The 15,766-nt window shown below is 43.5% G+C and overlaps 1 protein-coding gene across 1 annotated transcript in view; it reads left to right on the forward strand.

Annotated features, from left to right (window-relative positions):
* LOC115554623 (myelin basic protein) overlaps positions 1–15,766 on the forward strand; it is a 47,950-nt gene that overhangs the window by 29,401 nt on the left and 2,783 nt on the right. The window contains 6 exon segments of the mRNA XM_030371413.1: positions 4,205–4,713; positions 4,715–4,786; positions 12,319–12,423; positions 12,581–12,607; positions 13,005–13,034; positions 14,391–14,471. Of these exon segments, the coding sequence (XP_030227273.1) occupies positions 4,666–4,713; positions 4,715–4,786; positions 12,319–12,423; positions 12,581–12,607; positions 13,005–13,034; positions 14,391–14,471 (363 nt within the window). The 5' untranslated portion in view covers positions 4,205–4,665.

Raw genomic sequence — 15,766 nt, forward strand, 5'->3', positions numbered from 1 at the left:
AGAGGCTCTTTCATGAAATCTGTATGCAATGAAGAACTATGCACTCAAAGAACAAAAACATGTAGTATCATTGACCGACTTTCTGTCCGCCCCCCCCCCCCAAACCCTGCCCTCATTTCACCCCTTCATCACATAAGCCTGGAGTATCGGTTGCCATCACATGGAGAGGGTATTCTCCATCAATGTTTGTGTTTTGAGCCGTCCTCCTTCGTGTTTTATTTGCCTTTTCCCTGGACAAGACTTTTGGCTCCCTCCCATATGCTCCTGACAAATAAGGTCTGAAGGATGGGAAAAAGATAAACTTTGTAATGAGGGAAAGATTTCCTGGAAAGGATAGGCTGCATGGGTCCATTGGGGAGCTCCATCAATCAGCTTAGCGATGGATCGATCGTTGGAATAGTAAACATGTCTCCACTTAAGTTGGATGGGGTTTGTGGGAGGACGTGTCGGTGTGTGCGTGAGCTACGTGGTGCGGGAGGTTTGTGGCAATTTACGATTTTCGGAATGTATATTGACAATTCAACGAATGATCGAAAAGAACAAGAAACGCACTAAAAATATTATATTCACAGAACATTTAACTGTATTGCTTCGTTGAATTGTCAGTTCACGATCACCAAACAGTTCAACCAAACTATCGTCAATCCCTAGCGTGTGAGAGAGAGAAGTGTAGCGAGAGAGAGAAGTGTAGCGAGAGAGAGAAGTGTAGCGAGAGAGGTGGAGAGAGAGAGGGGGAAAAGTGAGAGGGAGAGTGAGGGGGAAAGTGAGAGGGAAAGAGTAGGGGAAAGTGAGAGGGAAAGAGAGGGGAAAGTGAGAGGGGGGAAAGTGAGAGAAAAGGAGATCGAGAGACAGAGAATCAAGTAATGGTGGATGGCTGAATAGAAGGCGTTTTGTTTAAGGACTCCTGTGAAGATGAAGCATGAAGATGGCCCCCGTTCAGCCCGGGAGGGCCTGCCGCCTTGGCCCAGGTGTAATTAAAAACCACAGCACATTGGGCTCCCAAGGCTGCCCAGCGGCTTGACAGCACAGCCATTAGGGGTCGGCAGTTTGTTAGTCTGGACGCTGAAACCAAATCAACACATGGATCGCAAAGACAAACACCGGAAGTGCCTATTAATAACTTATTAATCCTTGAGCTGCACAAGTGCAAATGCAATTTCCACAAGGCTTTGCATTAAATCGATTCCTCATTTCTTTGTTTTTTTTGCTCAAATCTGACCCATTGGTCTGTTGTTATATCTTAGTTTATCGAGAGAGGGAGAGATTGAGAGGGTGAGGGAGAGATTAAGATGTTGGAAGAGAGATATTCCTTTGCAAGGTTTTTAATCAGGATGCATAATAGGGGAATGAAGGAACACAACATACACATTCAATTCAAAGGAATGAGTCCCTCTGTTGTTACATAATATATACAACAAAAGGACATCTTGACAAAACCAATCGTCAAAAGGAATGTGCCAATTTCCTTCAAGCAGAATGCAGAACAAAAACACCCAAACCTTCATGGTGGATGCATGAATAATGTGTATTCTGGATGTAGATACAGAACATAATGACAGATTGTAGAAATATTGAGACACAGTAAACATGACGAGGTGGGCAGGGATGGGGGAGTTTGTAAAGAGAGAGTGTGAGAGAGAGAGAGAGAGAGAGAGAGGAGAGAGAGAGAGAGACTGAGAGAGAGAGAGAGAGAGAGAGAGAGAGAGACCAGTGCGATACTTAAGACTGCTGTTAAGAATGTTTTGTGGTGATGGAGCGTTTCTACGGGTCAGACGATATGTTCATTGAAATATGAAGGATTTAGTTTGATACTAAAGATACTAAAGACTGCTGTAATGTTTTGTGGTGATTGAGCGTTTCTATGGGTTAGTAGATAGGGAACATAATGACAGATTGTAGATATATTGAGACACAGTAAACATGAGGAGGTGGGCGGGATGGGGGAGTTCTAGAGAGAGAGAGAGAGAGTGTGAGAGAGAGAGACCAGTGCGATACTTAAGACTGCTGTAATGCTTTGTGGTGATGGAGCGTTTCTACGGGTCAGACGATATGTTCATTGAAATATGAAGGATTTAGTTCGTTGGCGTTGACAGTAAGCTTGTGCCAATTTACAACACAGATATGAAGTCCATTTTAACTAACTTTAACTAAGTCAATAAACCGAGCACCATGGAATCTATCTAAACGTAGCACTCAGCCTCCTTCAAAGAGCTACATTCAACACGTCTTTTCAAAGAATACTGTGTGTCCTGTGCACACAGTATTGTGTGTTTTCCAGGAAAAAAATCAAAATTTAAACTTCCGTCATACCACCTTTACAAATCCTATTTTTTATTTATTTATTGTTGCTGCTATGAGTTACGCAGGAAGTGCAAATGCATAAATGCATGCCATTTCCGCAAGGCGTGCATTAAGGGTACATATCACTTTAACTATTCTAAATGGGTCTTCATGGTATCCATTAGGGGAAGTGGTCATTAGATGGCTGTCCAGGTGGAGGCCATTCTCTGGCAGCTTATTACAACACGCAGCGCTTCAAAGGCCCTACACTCAATTCCTATCCTTCTATCTTTCTCTCTCTCTTGTCCCTCCTCAATCTTCCTGAGGTGTCTTTCACTGTTGTGTACTCTCTGATGTGTGATTGACACACGCTTAAAAGCAAATATAAATCATGACATTTAGTTGAACTATTTCTCATCTGCCCTCTGCGTAAACGCGAATGTATCATGAAAGTTTGAGATTGATGGCAGCTTTTAGCATTCAGATTGTTTGTGTGTGTGTGTATATGTGTCGTAAGCCTCAGTTGATTGCTTAAGAAAGTGCTTTACTTTGTACTACAATTAGAAATGTCACATAAAACACAAATTTGACTTAAATTACAGTGTATCAGGTATTCCACTAACATCTGGGATTCCACGTTTTCAAAGCAATCGTTTGACTTTGGCAAACAATTGTAAGTGAACATTCTATCAAGATATAAAGTCGTCCCATTGTTTCCTCTATATAATAAACCGACATCGAAGAAAAAGGATGTGCCCCCTACTCCACAGACAGCACCGTCCTCCCGATGCCCTCAACAGGAATCAGATGAATCTCACTGAGCGAGGAGCTGAAAATCCATACTTATAGGAGTTATTTTAGTGACACTGGTGCCCCTTGTTCGCCAGTCAAAACTATGCAGGCCCAGACAATAGGCCTCTGTCAAGGCCAACGTTAGCATTCGGGCTCCCCGGTGGAGCGCTACAGCATTGCTGGCCTGTACAGTGTGCTAATTGTTTTACGGACAGGAATGCTCTGGAGGCCCTGCACTGTGGGAGCTAGCTAGCATGGCACTTAGCGGACATTGCAGAGCCTTATGGGCAGATTAGGCTATATCAGTGTTCAACGACATTGATCCTTTCCAAATGTACAATGCAATGTATGTCTCCCACGTTGTATGAAATGTAGCACCATAGAATTAATGCTATTTCAAGAAATTGGCTCGCCTATTGGTTGATGTTCGGGTTACATACAATAAGGCCTAGCAGCCTATTAAGCATATTTTTAATAACTATAGGAAATGACCCACACAACAAACCAAACCATGAGATCCTACCGTCAATGACCATCCTGCTCTCTAATCTGTTTTGAATGCTTCTGTAACATATTAAATAAGCTATACATCTTGTAATTCTCCGTTCAGAACCTCCTGCCAGACACAAAGAGCGATAAAACCTACAGTTGAAGTTGTGAAGAGGTGTGAAACCATTCAGCGATTGCAGATGAATTTCTGAATCATCACTTTCGAGGTAGACCCCTCAACTGCAGATTCAGCCTTTATAATATTGTTCCATAATACGTAATAACTTTTGTAATTATTAAAGTAACACCTTACAGTCATGCATGGCATGGCCACAAAACCGTCCATACCACGAACAGTCATGGGGGCTTCAAGGGAGATGACAAACAACCATAGACACTATGCATCAGTGTGAATCCTCTCCTTTACCAGGTAGGGTTTAGTTCATTCAAGGGGTGAAAGCGCCTCAGTGCCCTGCTGTAGCGGAAAAAGAGCAGGGTCAAAGGACTCCATTGTGCCATGTCTTCACCACCACCACACCACCACCACCACCACTATCACCCTTCCATCCATCCCTCTCCCCCCCAACCCCCTTCGCCCTTTCTCTGCCCGGCCATAGATGACCCCTTGTTTGTTTGTGCACAGGCCTGGGTGAGGCAGATGTGAACCAGAACAATGGCCACGTCCTCGGAGGGGCCAGCGGTTGACTGACGCCACGGGCGCTGAGGGGCCCCGCCGACCCCGAGGCCCCCTTCCGAGGCGGACGACCCGGAGGGCGCAGTGCCACGCCCCCACCTGGTCCGCCTCTTTTCCCGAGATGCGCCGGGGCGGGAGGACAACACCTTCAAAGACCGCCCCTCCGAGTCAGATGAGCTGCAGACCATCCACGAGCACAGCACAGCGGGTTCAGAGTGCGGTTCGGAAAGCCCTGAGCAGGACCTAGAGTAGCTTTTGCCTTTTGTTTTTTCGCATTCCCCTTTTACGTTTCCGTTGCCCGACTCACCCCCTCGCATCCTTCGCCTCTCACCCCGTCGTCTGGATAAAGAGAACCCAAGCGTTTGGCTTATTCCCGAGAAACTGCCCCCCAGCTTCAACTCTTAATAACCATGGCCTCCGCAAGCAGCTCCGCTCAGGCAGCCTTCGGGCTGGGCAGGAAAAAAGAAGACCCCCACCCTCATGGATCAGATCGGGACCTTCTTTGGAGGGGACAAGAAGAGGAAGAGCAAGGTGAGGGTGACGCACAAGAGTTTTGTGGTAGTAATAGCTCGGCCGTAACAGTTCATTCTGAACGCTCACTCTGTCTCTAGAATTAAAACCGTTATTATTTTGTGATCAGTGAGCTGCAGGCATTTGATGCTAAACTGTTCCTAAATGTTCCTGTTTATTCGGGTGGCTTTGCCTTTTTTATTTTAGTCGTACCAAAGCTTGACGTTGTTCAGAAAGTGCCAAGCGTCTTTTGCATCGACACTGGATTCTGACTTTGGGTGGGGTTATGTTTTCCTTTTCAAGGGGCTGTGACTTTGAAGTGTTCATTTTCTTGTGTTCTTGTATATTTTGTTTTTGTTATTGTTTGAATGGTACTGACATAGATAGTTGTATAAGTAAATCACTAAATATGTTGAATATATATATGTTTATATATATGTTATATATATGTTGAGTTGCCATACATTAAGTGAGATTGTTCAGTGGCTCCCTGAGTGGCTCTTGGCTTTCAGCATGTTTCCAAAAACAGAATATAATAATTTAGGAATAGGAAGAAAAGCTGTATTGATTAGGATCTAATATATGCTCTTTAACTGTTATATGTGTCTGATAATAGGTATTACTGATTTCTGCTACATTGCCGATTTGAAGAAATAGCCTGATTTAAAATTTGCTTTGGGGTTATTTTATTTGTATTGTTATTGTATTATTAATATTTTCATCGCAAAATATCCATCTTTATTTAGGGAGTTATCACAACTTTGCATTATAGGGGTTATTTTCACTTTCACTTCAGACTAGACTAGATGCTCCCATTTAGTTTATGATCAAACATATAGTGTCGCTTGCTTATGCCTGTTACTGTATAAGACAGACATGTACAGAAATTGGAACGTGTTTGGGCATAAATTAAATATGCATATATGTACATAGACATATGTATATATAAGTATTCTATCAGAAAGTAACTAGGCAGTATTTGAGTCTGCACTACATAGCGCTATATTTCTTATGTCTTTGATAGTTCTGTACTCTCACAGAAACGGAATACTGAATAACTAATAACTGCATCTCTGAGGAGCCTCATCCATCAGAAATATTTGTTAAATGGTTCTTAGCCAATTTAAATCATTATTGATTGCCCTTTCAAGAAATATTTTACAGCTGACTGTGCCAACAGTTGCTTCCTTGTCCTATCATATTGCTATTACATTACTGCCATCTATATTTTTTTCAATCAGGGAGAGTACGAGATTGATTCCGTTAAGGTTGAGAGAAATTGCAAAGTCGAACACTGAACAATCTCAATGCAATATGCGTTTTCACAAGTATTGTGTCTACCATACAGAGTGTTGGAAAGATGAGAGGCAGGTTAAAAGGACGCTTTGATTCTGCCCTTCTGGGGATTTTCATAAAAGGTTACGAAAACAAGGATGTTTTTGTGAGGGGCTGGAATTAAAAAGGTTATAGGATATCTGGAGATTGTTTAAATAAGTTCTCTTTGGCTTTTCAAATGTTTCATCTTCGGAAAAAACTAAGTTTGAAGTTCGTCCAAAAAGAAACATTTGGAAATATATGTTAATGTTTTCACCGGCCGTTTGCCTTGCAGCTCTGCGTATTGATGACTCAAATATATATGAGAACATGAATGCCCTACCTTTGATGCCTAAAGCCTATCGTTTTCTGCTGTGATTCAACATCCAGGGAAATCCAACATTTTCTACTTTTATTGCTGAAAAACATTATGAAATATAATTACAATCGCATTGCAAGATTCAAATGTGCTGGCCATGCAGCAAACCAACCCCCAGTGTTTTTTCCACCACGTTGGGTGACACATTTGTATTGTGAGTTGGTTGGTGTTTACGGCGCAAACCACACAACAATAATTAAGTTCAGACTACGCTCTATTGCGTGACTTCAGTTATTGGTTATTTGTGCATATTGGCGTGAGCGTCGCTTTCAGGACCTGGCTAGACCCAGTCCTCGGGAACATCCAAAATATTTGTACTTATATTGTATCCTTTGTTGAGTGAGCATTAAATCAGATACAGAAAAATGTTAGATCCTCAGGACATGATACTGGACTGAGTTCATCCACTATCTCAAATGAGCAGGATAAGGGAACATTTTAGGGATAACAATATTTGCATGAACACCAGCTATGCCAGCAGAACTTCCCTCCATAAGGATAGATAATAAATTGCTACATTTTCCGGGACTTTTCTTGATTTGCTGATAGTTAACCATAAATAACACCTCAAAAGATAAGAATGGCGATGGAATTCACTTATACTGCAGTTTTAATACCAAAAATATTTAAGAATCAAAAGATGACACTGTAATCTACCCCAAGTGTCTTGAATGAAGGGTTCCCCTTCTTTTGATGTCAGCTAAATTTAACACACCTCAGGTTGTCTATTTCTACTGTTCTAAAACAAATCTTTGCGTCTATTGTACCGGTTTGTTTGTTTGTGTGTATCTGTGTGTGTGTGTGTGTGTGTGTGTGTGTGTGTGTGTGTGTGTGTGTGTGTGTGTGTGTGTGTGTGTGTGTGTGTGTGTGTGTGTGTGTGTGTGTGTGTTTGCATGGAAGAGAGTTTGGAGCTCTTCCCTGTGTTTTTTTATTTTCTAATGCTTAACTATTTTCTGCCTGTAACAACTTCTAGTTCTCCTGTGAATTATTAGCCAGTATATTTACCCCTAACCCTGGGATCTGTAATTACATTCTGGATTGTGCTTTGATTAAAACTCTTTAATTTACATTTTGCATTCTCAATCTTTTATGTATTTGCTGTTGAGTGTATTGTCATTTGACCATTTGCCCTTTACAGATTCATATTTTAATGTGTTGTACAATTAATTTAAGTAAAAATGCATGTCTAACACCGCTAATTAAAAGACCTCTCCCCTCTCATTTGTCAAAAAGATTTTTGCAATTAAGGATTCATGCAATGTTAAAAAAAAAAAATTTAACAAGATGTTTGAAATGTTTGAACCCCTTAACTGTGTGTACTTCCAATTTAACAGCTCGATGAGGACAGCAGTACAAATTTGATTTGTCACCAAAATATAGCTTTCCAAAGCTAGAAACAAACATCGCATGACACTGTTTCATCAGATCGAGTCTTGGATACACCTTTACTTTTTCTTCATTGATGGATGTATCTAGTGAACCTTTAACAAAACTGTCCAACAACCTGCAAAAGATGTATTGCCATTTACGTCAGGTCCAGGCTTTGAGCCGGGGTGGACTATGAATAATACTCTTCTCTGAGTAATCCTAGCATTGTGTAGCCTTTTTTCACAAAGTAAAATAATTCCTTACTTAAGTTTACATCATCATTTCCATCACTAAAGTTCCAATTACTCCATTCTCTTTCCTCCTAAATCCTTACAAGTATCCCGGTGTCGTGTCGCTGCGGCACATTCTGAACAGGACGCTAACCTACCTCGGTGTACCAGCCGACGCCTGTGTCTCTCCCCAGATGTACCTGCCACTACCTAACCTTTGTCCCGGAGCCTCGTGGTAAATTATAAACATGTCCCTGCCACACGGTGTCCTTTACTCTCCCCGTCTGAGGGGTTAGTATTAGGCCCTCACGCCACTGCTGAACAGCAGGGTTGTGATTCCTGTCAGAGACACACCGAATGGTGGTTCGTTGGTCAACAGAAACTCTAACAACTCAACTTTAAAGGTGACAAATTATACCACCAGGTGCGAATGTGATTAGCCATTACAAGCCGTTTTGAAAATCGGCCTCTTCTGACATCACAAGTGGGTGGTCCACCTAGATGTGTGCTGGATAGATCAGTCTACCAGCCTACCCAGTGGACTGTAACATCCGTCATACATCTACCCGTCATACATCTAGGTGGACACGCCCACTTTTGATGTCAGAAAATACAGTTTTCACTTGTAATGGCTAATCACACTCACACTAATAATTGCATTCATATAGACTACGACGGTGCTTAACATAGTGTGTTTCTGTCTGTGTGTGTGTGTGTGTGTGTGTGGTGAAAGGGGGGGGGGGGGGGGGGGTATGACATCCACCATCTGTAAGTAGCACCATCCTGGGTGACGCATGGCAGCCAGTATGTGGCAGAACGCTCATCACATTCTGGCTGTCACTGACGAGAGGTGAGGATTGATGGAATACAATTAAAGACCAAGGGCCAGAGCCAGGCTGGGGATTTTTGGCCCGGACACCATGGGTAGCACCCCTACGTTTACGATGAGTGCAATGGGATCTAAGCAACCACAGGGAGTCAGGACCTCGGTTTAACGTCTCATCCGAAAGACGGTGGCAATCAACAGGACTGAGTCACACACAGGCCAGGGATGAGCAGCCACTATTGGCCCTCCTACACCTCAACCAGCTCTTTCTGATCTCCCGTCTGTGGATTGACCAGTCTAGCCCTTATTAGCCTCCAGAGAAACCAGCAGTGCTGGGCAGGTAGCCATGGTGCTGGCTTTAGATAGATGCTCACTCTAATAGATCAGGGGGTCTTATTGATCAGGGGGGTGTAACCAACTGCTTTCCCAACATAAAGTAACTTGAATTTTGCTCTGCACGCTGAGCAAGAAAGCGATGTGTGAGGGTGATCTAGATCTAGATCTGTAAATAATGGGAAAAAAAAGAATAAACTTTGTAACTTTTCTTTTGTCAAAGTCATCATGCTGAGGTGTAGAGCGTAAGGGTAATGAATTACAAGATAAAATGTATACCCAATGCTTACTTACCAACTTCATATAATTCCTGATTTAACTTATATTCAGTATATTGTTATATATATATAACCATATATTCACAATTGAACAATCAAAGGGAGACCGGTAAGTGTGGTCTCGCTTGTGTCAGGTCCTCATCAACCTTTATCCATCTACAAAGTTTGTTTAATACTCAAGCAGTACAAATCGATGATGTTTGCCTCTGAAGATAAACCCCTTGACACATCTGACCAATTTCTTCTGAGCACAACCTTTTTTAGTGAGGTGTCTCATCACGTTTTCTCGAGGCCACAGGGGTTGCTCCAGGGCTGAAGTGAACAGAAAGTCCCTGCCAGGTGTTGGGTCTCCTTGTTTCCTGTGTGACATTGATCAGCACGCAGTCCATGCCACTCGTTTATTTCAAACACTGGTTATTTTTATATATTTCTCTTTTTGATTGCCAACTTTTTCAAAAAGGATTGGGGTAAACAACAACAAAAAAATATTTGGGTTCTCGTTAAGCACCCAAAAACAAATCAAAAATAAATCGATCCTTCCAGACAGTGATTAAGGAAGAGTGCACATAGAAAGAATTATTCAAGTCTAGAAATGAGCCTAAAAAGCACATGCAGCTTAATAATTGCACACAATTAGTGGACACAACGACGACACCAATCATGGTGACCACTTATTGTACCAATGTTTATTGAAAACGGCATTATCAACAAGCCTTCTTTAGGATGGGGATGGTTTGGTATGAACAGAAAAATAGCAGAGTTCATCGTGTTCCATATTGGTGTGAAAGGGAAGAGAAGGGGGTGGGGGGGGGTGTGGGGGATAGTGATATATCTGCGTTGGCAGGGCGTCTGTTTCGTCTCTATCATCTCCTTTAGATTAAATATTGAACGCGGCCGGTGATTAAGTGTATTGCTGGCCTTGCGCCGCCCTGCTGACCTCGGAGTGCAGGGATCATTAAGCACTGCACTGGGAGCTTGAATAAATTGGGGTACATTATGCTGAATACTGAGTGCTCCCCCTGCTGCTCCCACGAGTGTTCTCTTCACACATAAAACATTTTGGAGCACCTGAGGGGACTCAACACTGCTGGATCTCTCCAGGGTGCAGGCTTAGCTCGGAACGTCGCTCGAAACGGGTTTGTGTGGGGGCGTGTGTGTGTATGTGTCTGTGTGTCTCTCCCGGTTATTATAAATGCTGTTCTGCTTAATTATTTGTGAAAGGGTATTTGCTGGGATGCATTTCATATCCAGGCAGGGATGTACTGTGTGCGTGTGCGTCGGTGTGCGTGTGTTTCCATCGCCTAGTCTCAGCTTACACTCTTTCTTCCGCCACACACACTCACACACACACACACACACACACACACACACACACACACACACACACACACACACACACACACACACACACACACACACACACACACACACACACACAGACAGACAAGCCCATACACACACTGAAGTCTCCCTTCTGCACGCACACAGCTCCATCCTACCCTCATGGCTCCATCAAACAGAGAGCAATCAGCTCCTTCCTTGCTGCACAGAGGGCTCATGTTCACTGATGGCCTGGCAACGCCATACCCTGAAAGTTTAGAAGCAGCTCCTTCCTTGCTGAGGTACATTGAGAGAATGACAATAACAGAAGGAGAACGGGAGAGAGGAAAGGAGAGGTAAGAAGAGGAGAGGACAGAAGAGGAGAAGAAAGGAATTAAGGCATGGAGAAGAGAGGGGTAGAGGAGAGGAGAAGAGGCATGGAGAAGAGAGAAGAGGAGGTGAGAAGCAGGGAGTAAGGAGGAGCAGAAGGGAAAGAGAGGAGTAGAGGGGTCGAGGAAATGAGAGAAGAGGAGTTGAGAGAAGATGAGTTGAGAGAAGTTGCGAGAAGAGGAGTTGAGTTGAGGAGAGGAGAGGGAAAGACAGAATTGGAGGTGAGGAGCAGAAGGGAATACTTCTATCAAAGGGAACATGACTGCACAGCAACAATCTGCCAACACGCAGCAGTGTCTAATAATTCATATTTCATCTGCCTCCCTGTTCACTGTAGTACACTGACATTTTCCCTTGGTGTCAATAGAACATAGAGATAAATATACCAGGAATGACTGAGGCTACACACCAAAGAGCCCGCACATGTATAATGGAATGCATTGTCTCTCTAGAAGATTTCCTCAAGCATTATTTACGTCCAAGAATACACTGGTCGAGACACAGCAATGATACACTGTGACCAGGGTAAAAACATAACCAGATTTCTTATTTCTTATTTCCTCCACTAATCAAAATAATTGCTCACGGTTTTAATCTCTTCAGACATATGCAGTAGGATTTTTTTTATTTAAACATTTTGATCAATACATGATGACACTGATGTTGCATTTATGTGGAACAGTATTTTAGTTCTCTCCATGAGATAACCTTTTTCTATTGAACACATACACACACACAAACACACAGAATGACTCAGTGAACCATTGCATGTGAAGGAAGGAAGAGGGGTGAGGGTTCTTTGAAGTGAAAAGGAAAAGTCACAGTGGGTGACAATTGTATTCACCTTTCAATCTAGCTATTGAACTACACCAGCCACAAACAACACAGCCTTCATTATTCACAGGCATTCACTGGAGCCTTCACCAGGCAACTCTCCTCCCTTTGAAGATTGACATATTTGGCTTCTCCTAGCAACGTCTAATAGGTTTGGGAGAAGACGGATGTGAGCGTAGGACAATTACATTTTTTTGGTGTGTTTTAAATGCCTTCCTTTCACCCCAATTTTCCTGCTTTATTTACTTCTTCTCCCATCATCCTCCCCTGTCTCTCTCCAGGGGTCCTTCCGTGGAGCTCTGTCCCCCGCCCCCCAGAAATCCACCGCCGCCTCTCCCCGTAAGCGCGGCACCGAGAACGCCGTGGTGACGTTCTTCAGAACTATTGTGAGTCTCTATGACAAGACACCCCGCCCCACACACACACACACAGGGTTCCTGTCCGTCACTTGCCTTCCTGAACTATGTTTCCTCTGCCTGACTCATCACCTCTGCTGTACACTAACGTTTCAAACTCTCTGTCGTTCAAACGCCCTTCCCCCAGGTGTCCCCTGCCCCACCCAAGTCTAGGGTGAGTCCTGCTTGTCTTGCCCTCTCTTCTGAGTTTTAAATGTAGACCTTGTAGAAACATGTCTTCAACACAGTAATGATGTGTTGTGTTCACTCGTCCTTTTAACTTGAAGCACACATAGAACCAAAGCAAAAGCGTCTGTGGTAGGTCCTCCTCCAACTGATGTGTGCTAGATCGTTCCCTCTCTCTTTCTGCCTCTTTCTACACCTTGATGTGGTCTTTTCTACCTTGCTGTTGTTGAACCTGTGCTCTTTTCCCGACGACAACGCCTACCTTTTCCTGCCCCTCTGCCCTGTCCTGCCCCTGCCCTTCGCTCTGAGTAAGATCTAAGTGTATGGCTGTTTTGTGTGTCGTTCTCCCCCTCTCACCCTTCAAACCCTGTGTCCTGCATGTCCAGTGGACTGGAATGGCAGCTAAGATGGGCCTGGTAGGTGCTGGGCGTGGAATATACAGCAGAGGTGTCATGCACCCAGAAGCTCACAGTGTCACCCACCTAGCCCCCCTGATAGCCTACTATAATATAGAATTACTCGCACAGACCTCGTGAAAAAACATAGGCTATTTTGACCCCTTGGACTCAGAACTTGTTTCAGGTTGAGCTCGGGGACGGAAGTGGCCCTCTTTAATGGTTCTTGTACTGTCATGGGATAGTTGTGATCTCAAAGGGCTCTCCTGGTAGAATCAGTGTAAAATCAATAAATAGGACAACTTTAAAAGAAGAGCTTCTTAAAGCTGGCCGTAGGGACAGTTCAACCCAGCTGCTCTGGTGCATGACATCTTTTACCTAATGAGGAAATCACTCACCTCCCATTTCCAGCGCTTGGCTTTCCCATCTGCAGTTTGGCCCGTTATCCATGCGTCTAAATACGTTTTGGCCTGTTATCGATAAAGTCATCTCACCGCTCCACACATTCCAACCTCATCTTCAATCATCCCATTCTCGATTGACTGCCTTCTAGGCCTCTTATCAGTTTCTGTTTGTTGGCCACATTTTTGTATATTCACGACTGCCCTTTTTCTTTTCCTTCTCATCTTGTTAAGTGGAATTCTGCTCTGGGTAGCTAAAGTGAATACACACTTTTTTTTTAAGATATAGGCAAATGTATTTCCAATTTCATTCCCTTGGTTAAATTTTCCGCGATTCATCTGTCACTGTTAGAGATATCTTATGCAGAGCCCGGTCTGTGGCAGACAGAATAAGTCATAAAACAGTAGATGTCAGTGTGTGTGTGTGTGTGTGTGTGTGTGTGTGTGTGTGTGTGTGTGTGTGTGTGTGTGTGTGTGTGTGTGTGTGTGTGTGTGTGTGTGTGTGTTTATGTTTGTGATGGTTAGGAGAGAATGAATGAAGTCTTAGGTAAGGTAAGTGTGTGAGAATATAATCCCTCCCACCCATCGTCATACTCACTGTAATTCATCCTAATAGTTAGGACTTGAATGGGCTCACATTTCAGCATCCATCCGCCTGAGTTGAGTAGTCTCTCCATGAGGAATAAACAAGATCGCTCAGATGTCAGCCTGCGGACATTGTTAAAACTGCAGCAGCTATAATTAGTTTGATTAACCCCAAGTTTGGATTCCACGCTGGAGTTTGAACAGGGATCTATGATCTCCGTTCAAACTCTGTTCAAATAAATCTTTCCTCGCTGGAAGGAAAATCAATTCAACCCCTTGCCCTGTGGGTCAGTTCAAGGCCTTGCGCTAAAGTCCCGGAGAGACTCATCACTCATTCATCCCAGGTTCTGAGGTTGTGCGTTGACCCCTCCTATGCTACCTGTTTCCCCAGGGGAGCCAGAAGTCACAGCCCAAAGCAAAGAAGGCGGCAGCCGGGGACGGTAAAGGCAGCCTTACCAAGATCTTCAAAATGGTAACGATGGAAGCCCTCCAAAGCCTCATGCTCACCCCTCGCTCTCTCTCTCCCTCTCTCTCTCCCCCCCTCTCTACACTAACTCTGTGTCTCGTTCATCCTCCACTAACTCGGTCCTGTTCTTCTCTTTTTTCATGGATTTGATGAAACAAATAGCATTTCTCCACTATATATTTTTTCTCCTAATGAAGTATTTTTTATTAAAAGACATAATCTCCCTGTTCATAGTTTATTGCTCACCAGGCATCCGTTTGATTAAAGAATAGAATTTCTTTACTAATCATTCCTCTCATCTACCAACTTCCATAGGATCTTGTTCTCATACGAATACAACTCTCTTTCAACTTATTCTGTCTTGTTCTCTCAAAGTGTCCGTCTGATTCAATAATATAATTTCTTCTTTCACTAAATGCCGCTCCTCTTTTCCTACCACAGTGATGATATCGTGCTCAGAGTGAGTAGCCGTTATGCAATACGACACATATTTCTGCTGCACCACCTAACCATTTCCATCATCACCAAAGTGCTTAGGAGACGTGTGTACCCGGGCCTGAAGAAATAACCAGAGGCTCCCTGGGCATAGTGGTCTATATTGCTGGCCACGCTAAAAGGCTTTGCAGCACTAACGCGTTAGATCCATGGCGGGGCTTTCCATACGTATATACAATAGGCCTGGGCTGCTACCACCACCACTAAGCTGTAATAAGTGCCCAGGACATGGACAGAGAATGGTCGCAAATGTACAACAAAGGAGATGGAGGTCTGTTCTGGAAGAATAATGAGGTTGGCTTAAGCCGATGTCAGGCTATTCGTCAAAAGGAGCTCAGTATCCAACCGATTTTTGGACATTGTGTGATGGATGGTTGGAAGATGATGGAACAATGAATGAATGATGTAGAAAAAATAAGATTACAGAGAAACGTGAGGAAAAAACTGCAAAAAAAAGAAAAGGAATAAAAGAAAAGATGGCCCCCTGAAGCCGTCACTTCAAGGGTGTCCCTCTGTCATCAAAGGCGGTCCAAGTTAGCCCTGATCTCGGCCTGATGATTTTCCCATCCACTCCAGCTGGTTTACAATCTGGTGGCTAGTTCCACCAGACTAGTCCCAAAACGCCACACACTTTCCACCCTCTCCGCCTCACCCTCTCCCCAACTGTGGCCTTTGTGTTTTTTACTTCCATGGGCCTGAACCACCTCTCTTCTTAGTTATACTGTTATACTGTTAGTTATACTGTGGTTCATCTGTTTCCCGGTCACCTATAGCGATTTGTTGCCACAATTAGTTTCTCCTGTGTA

Source organism: Gadus morhua, chromosome 11 (assembly GCF_902167405.1).
Source record: "Gadus morhua chromosome 11, gadMor3.0, whole genome shotgun sequence".
Taxonomy (NCBI): Eukaryota; Metazoa; Chordata; class Actinopteri; order Gadiformes; family Gadidae; genus Gadus; species Gadus morhua.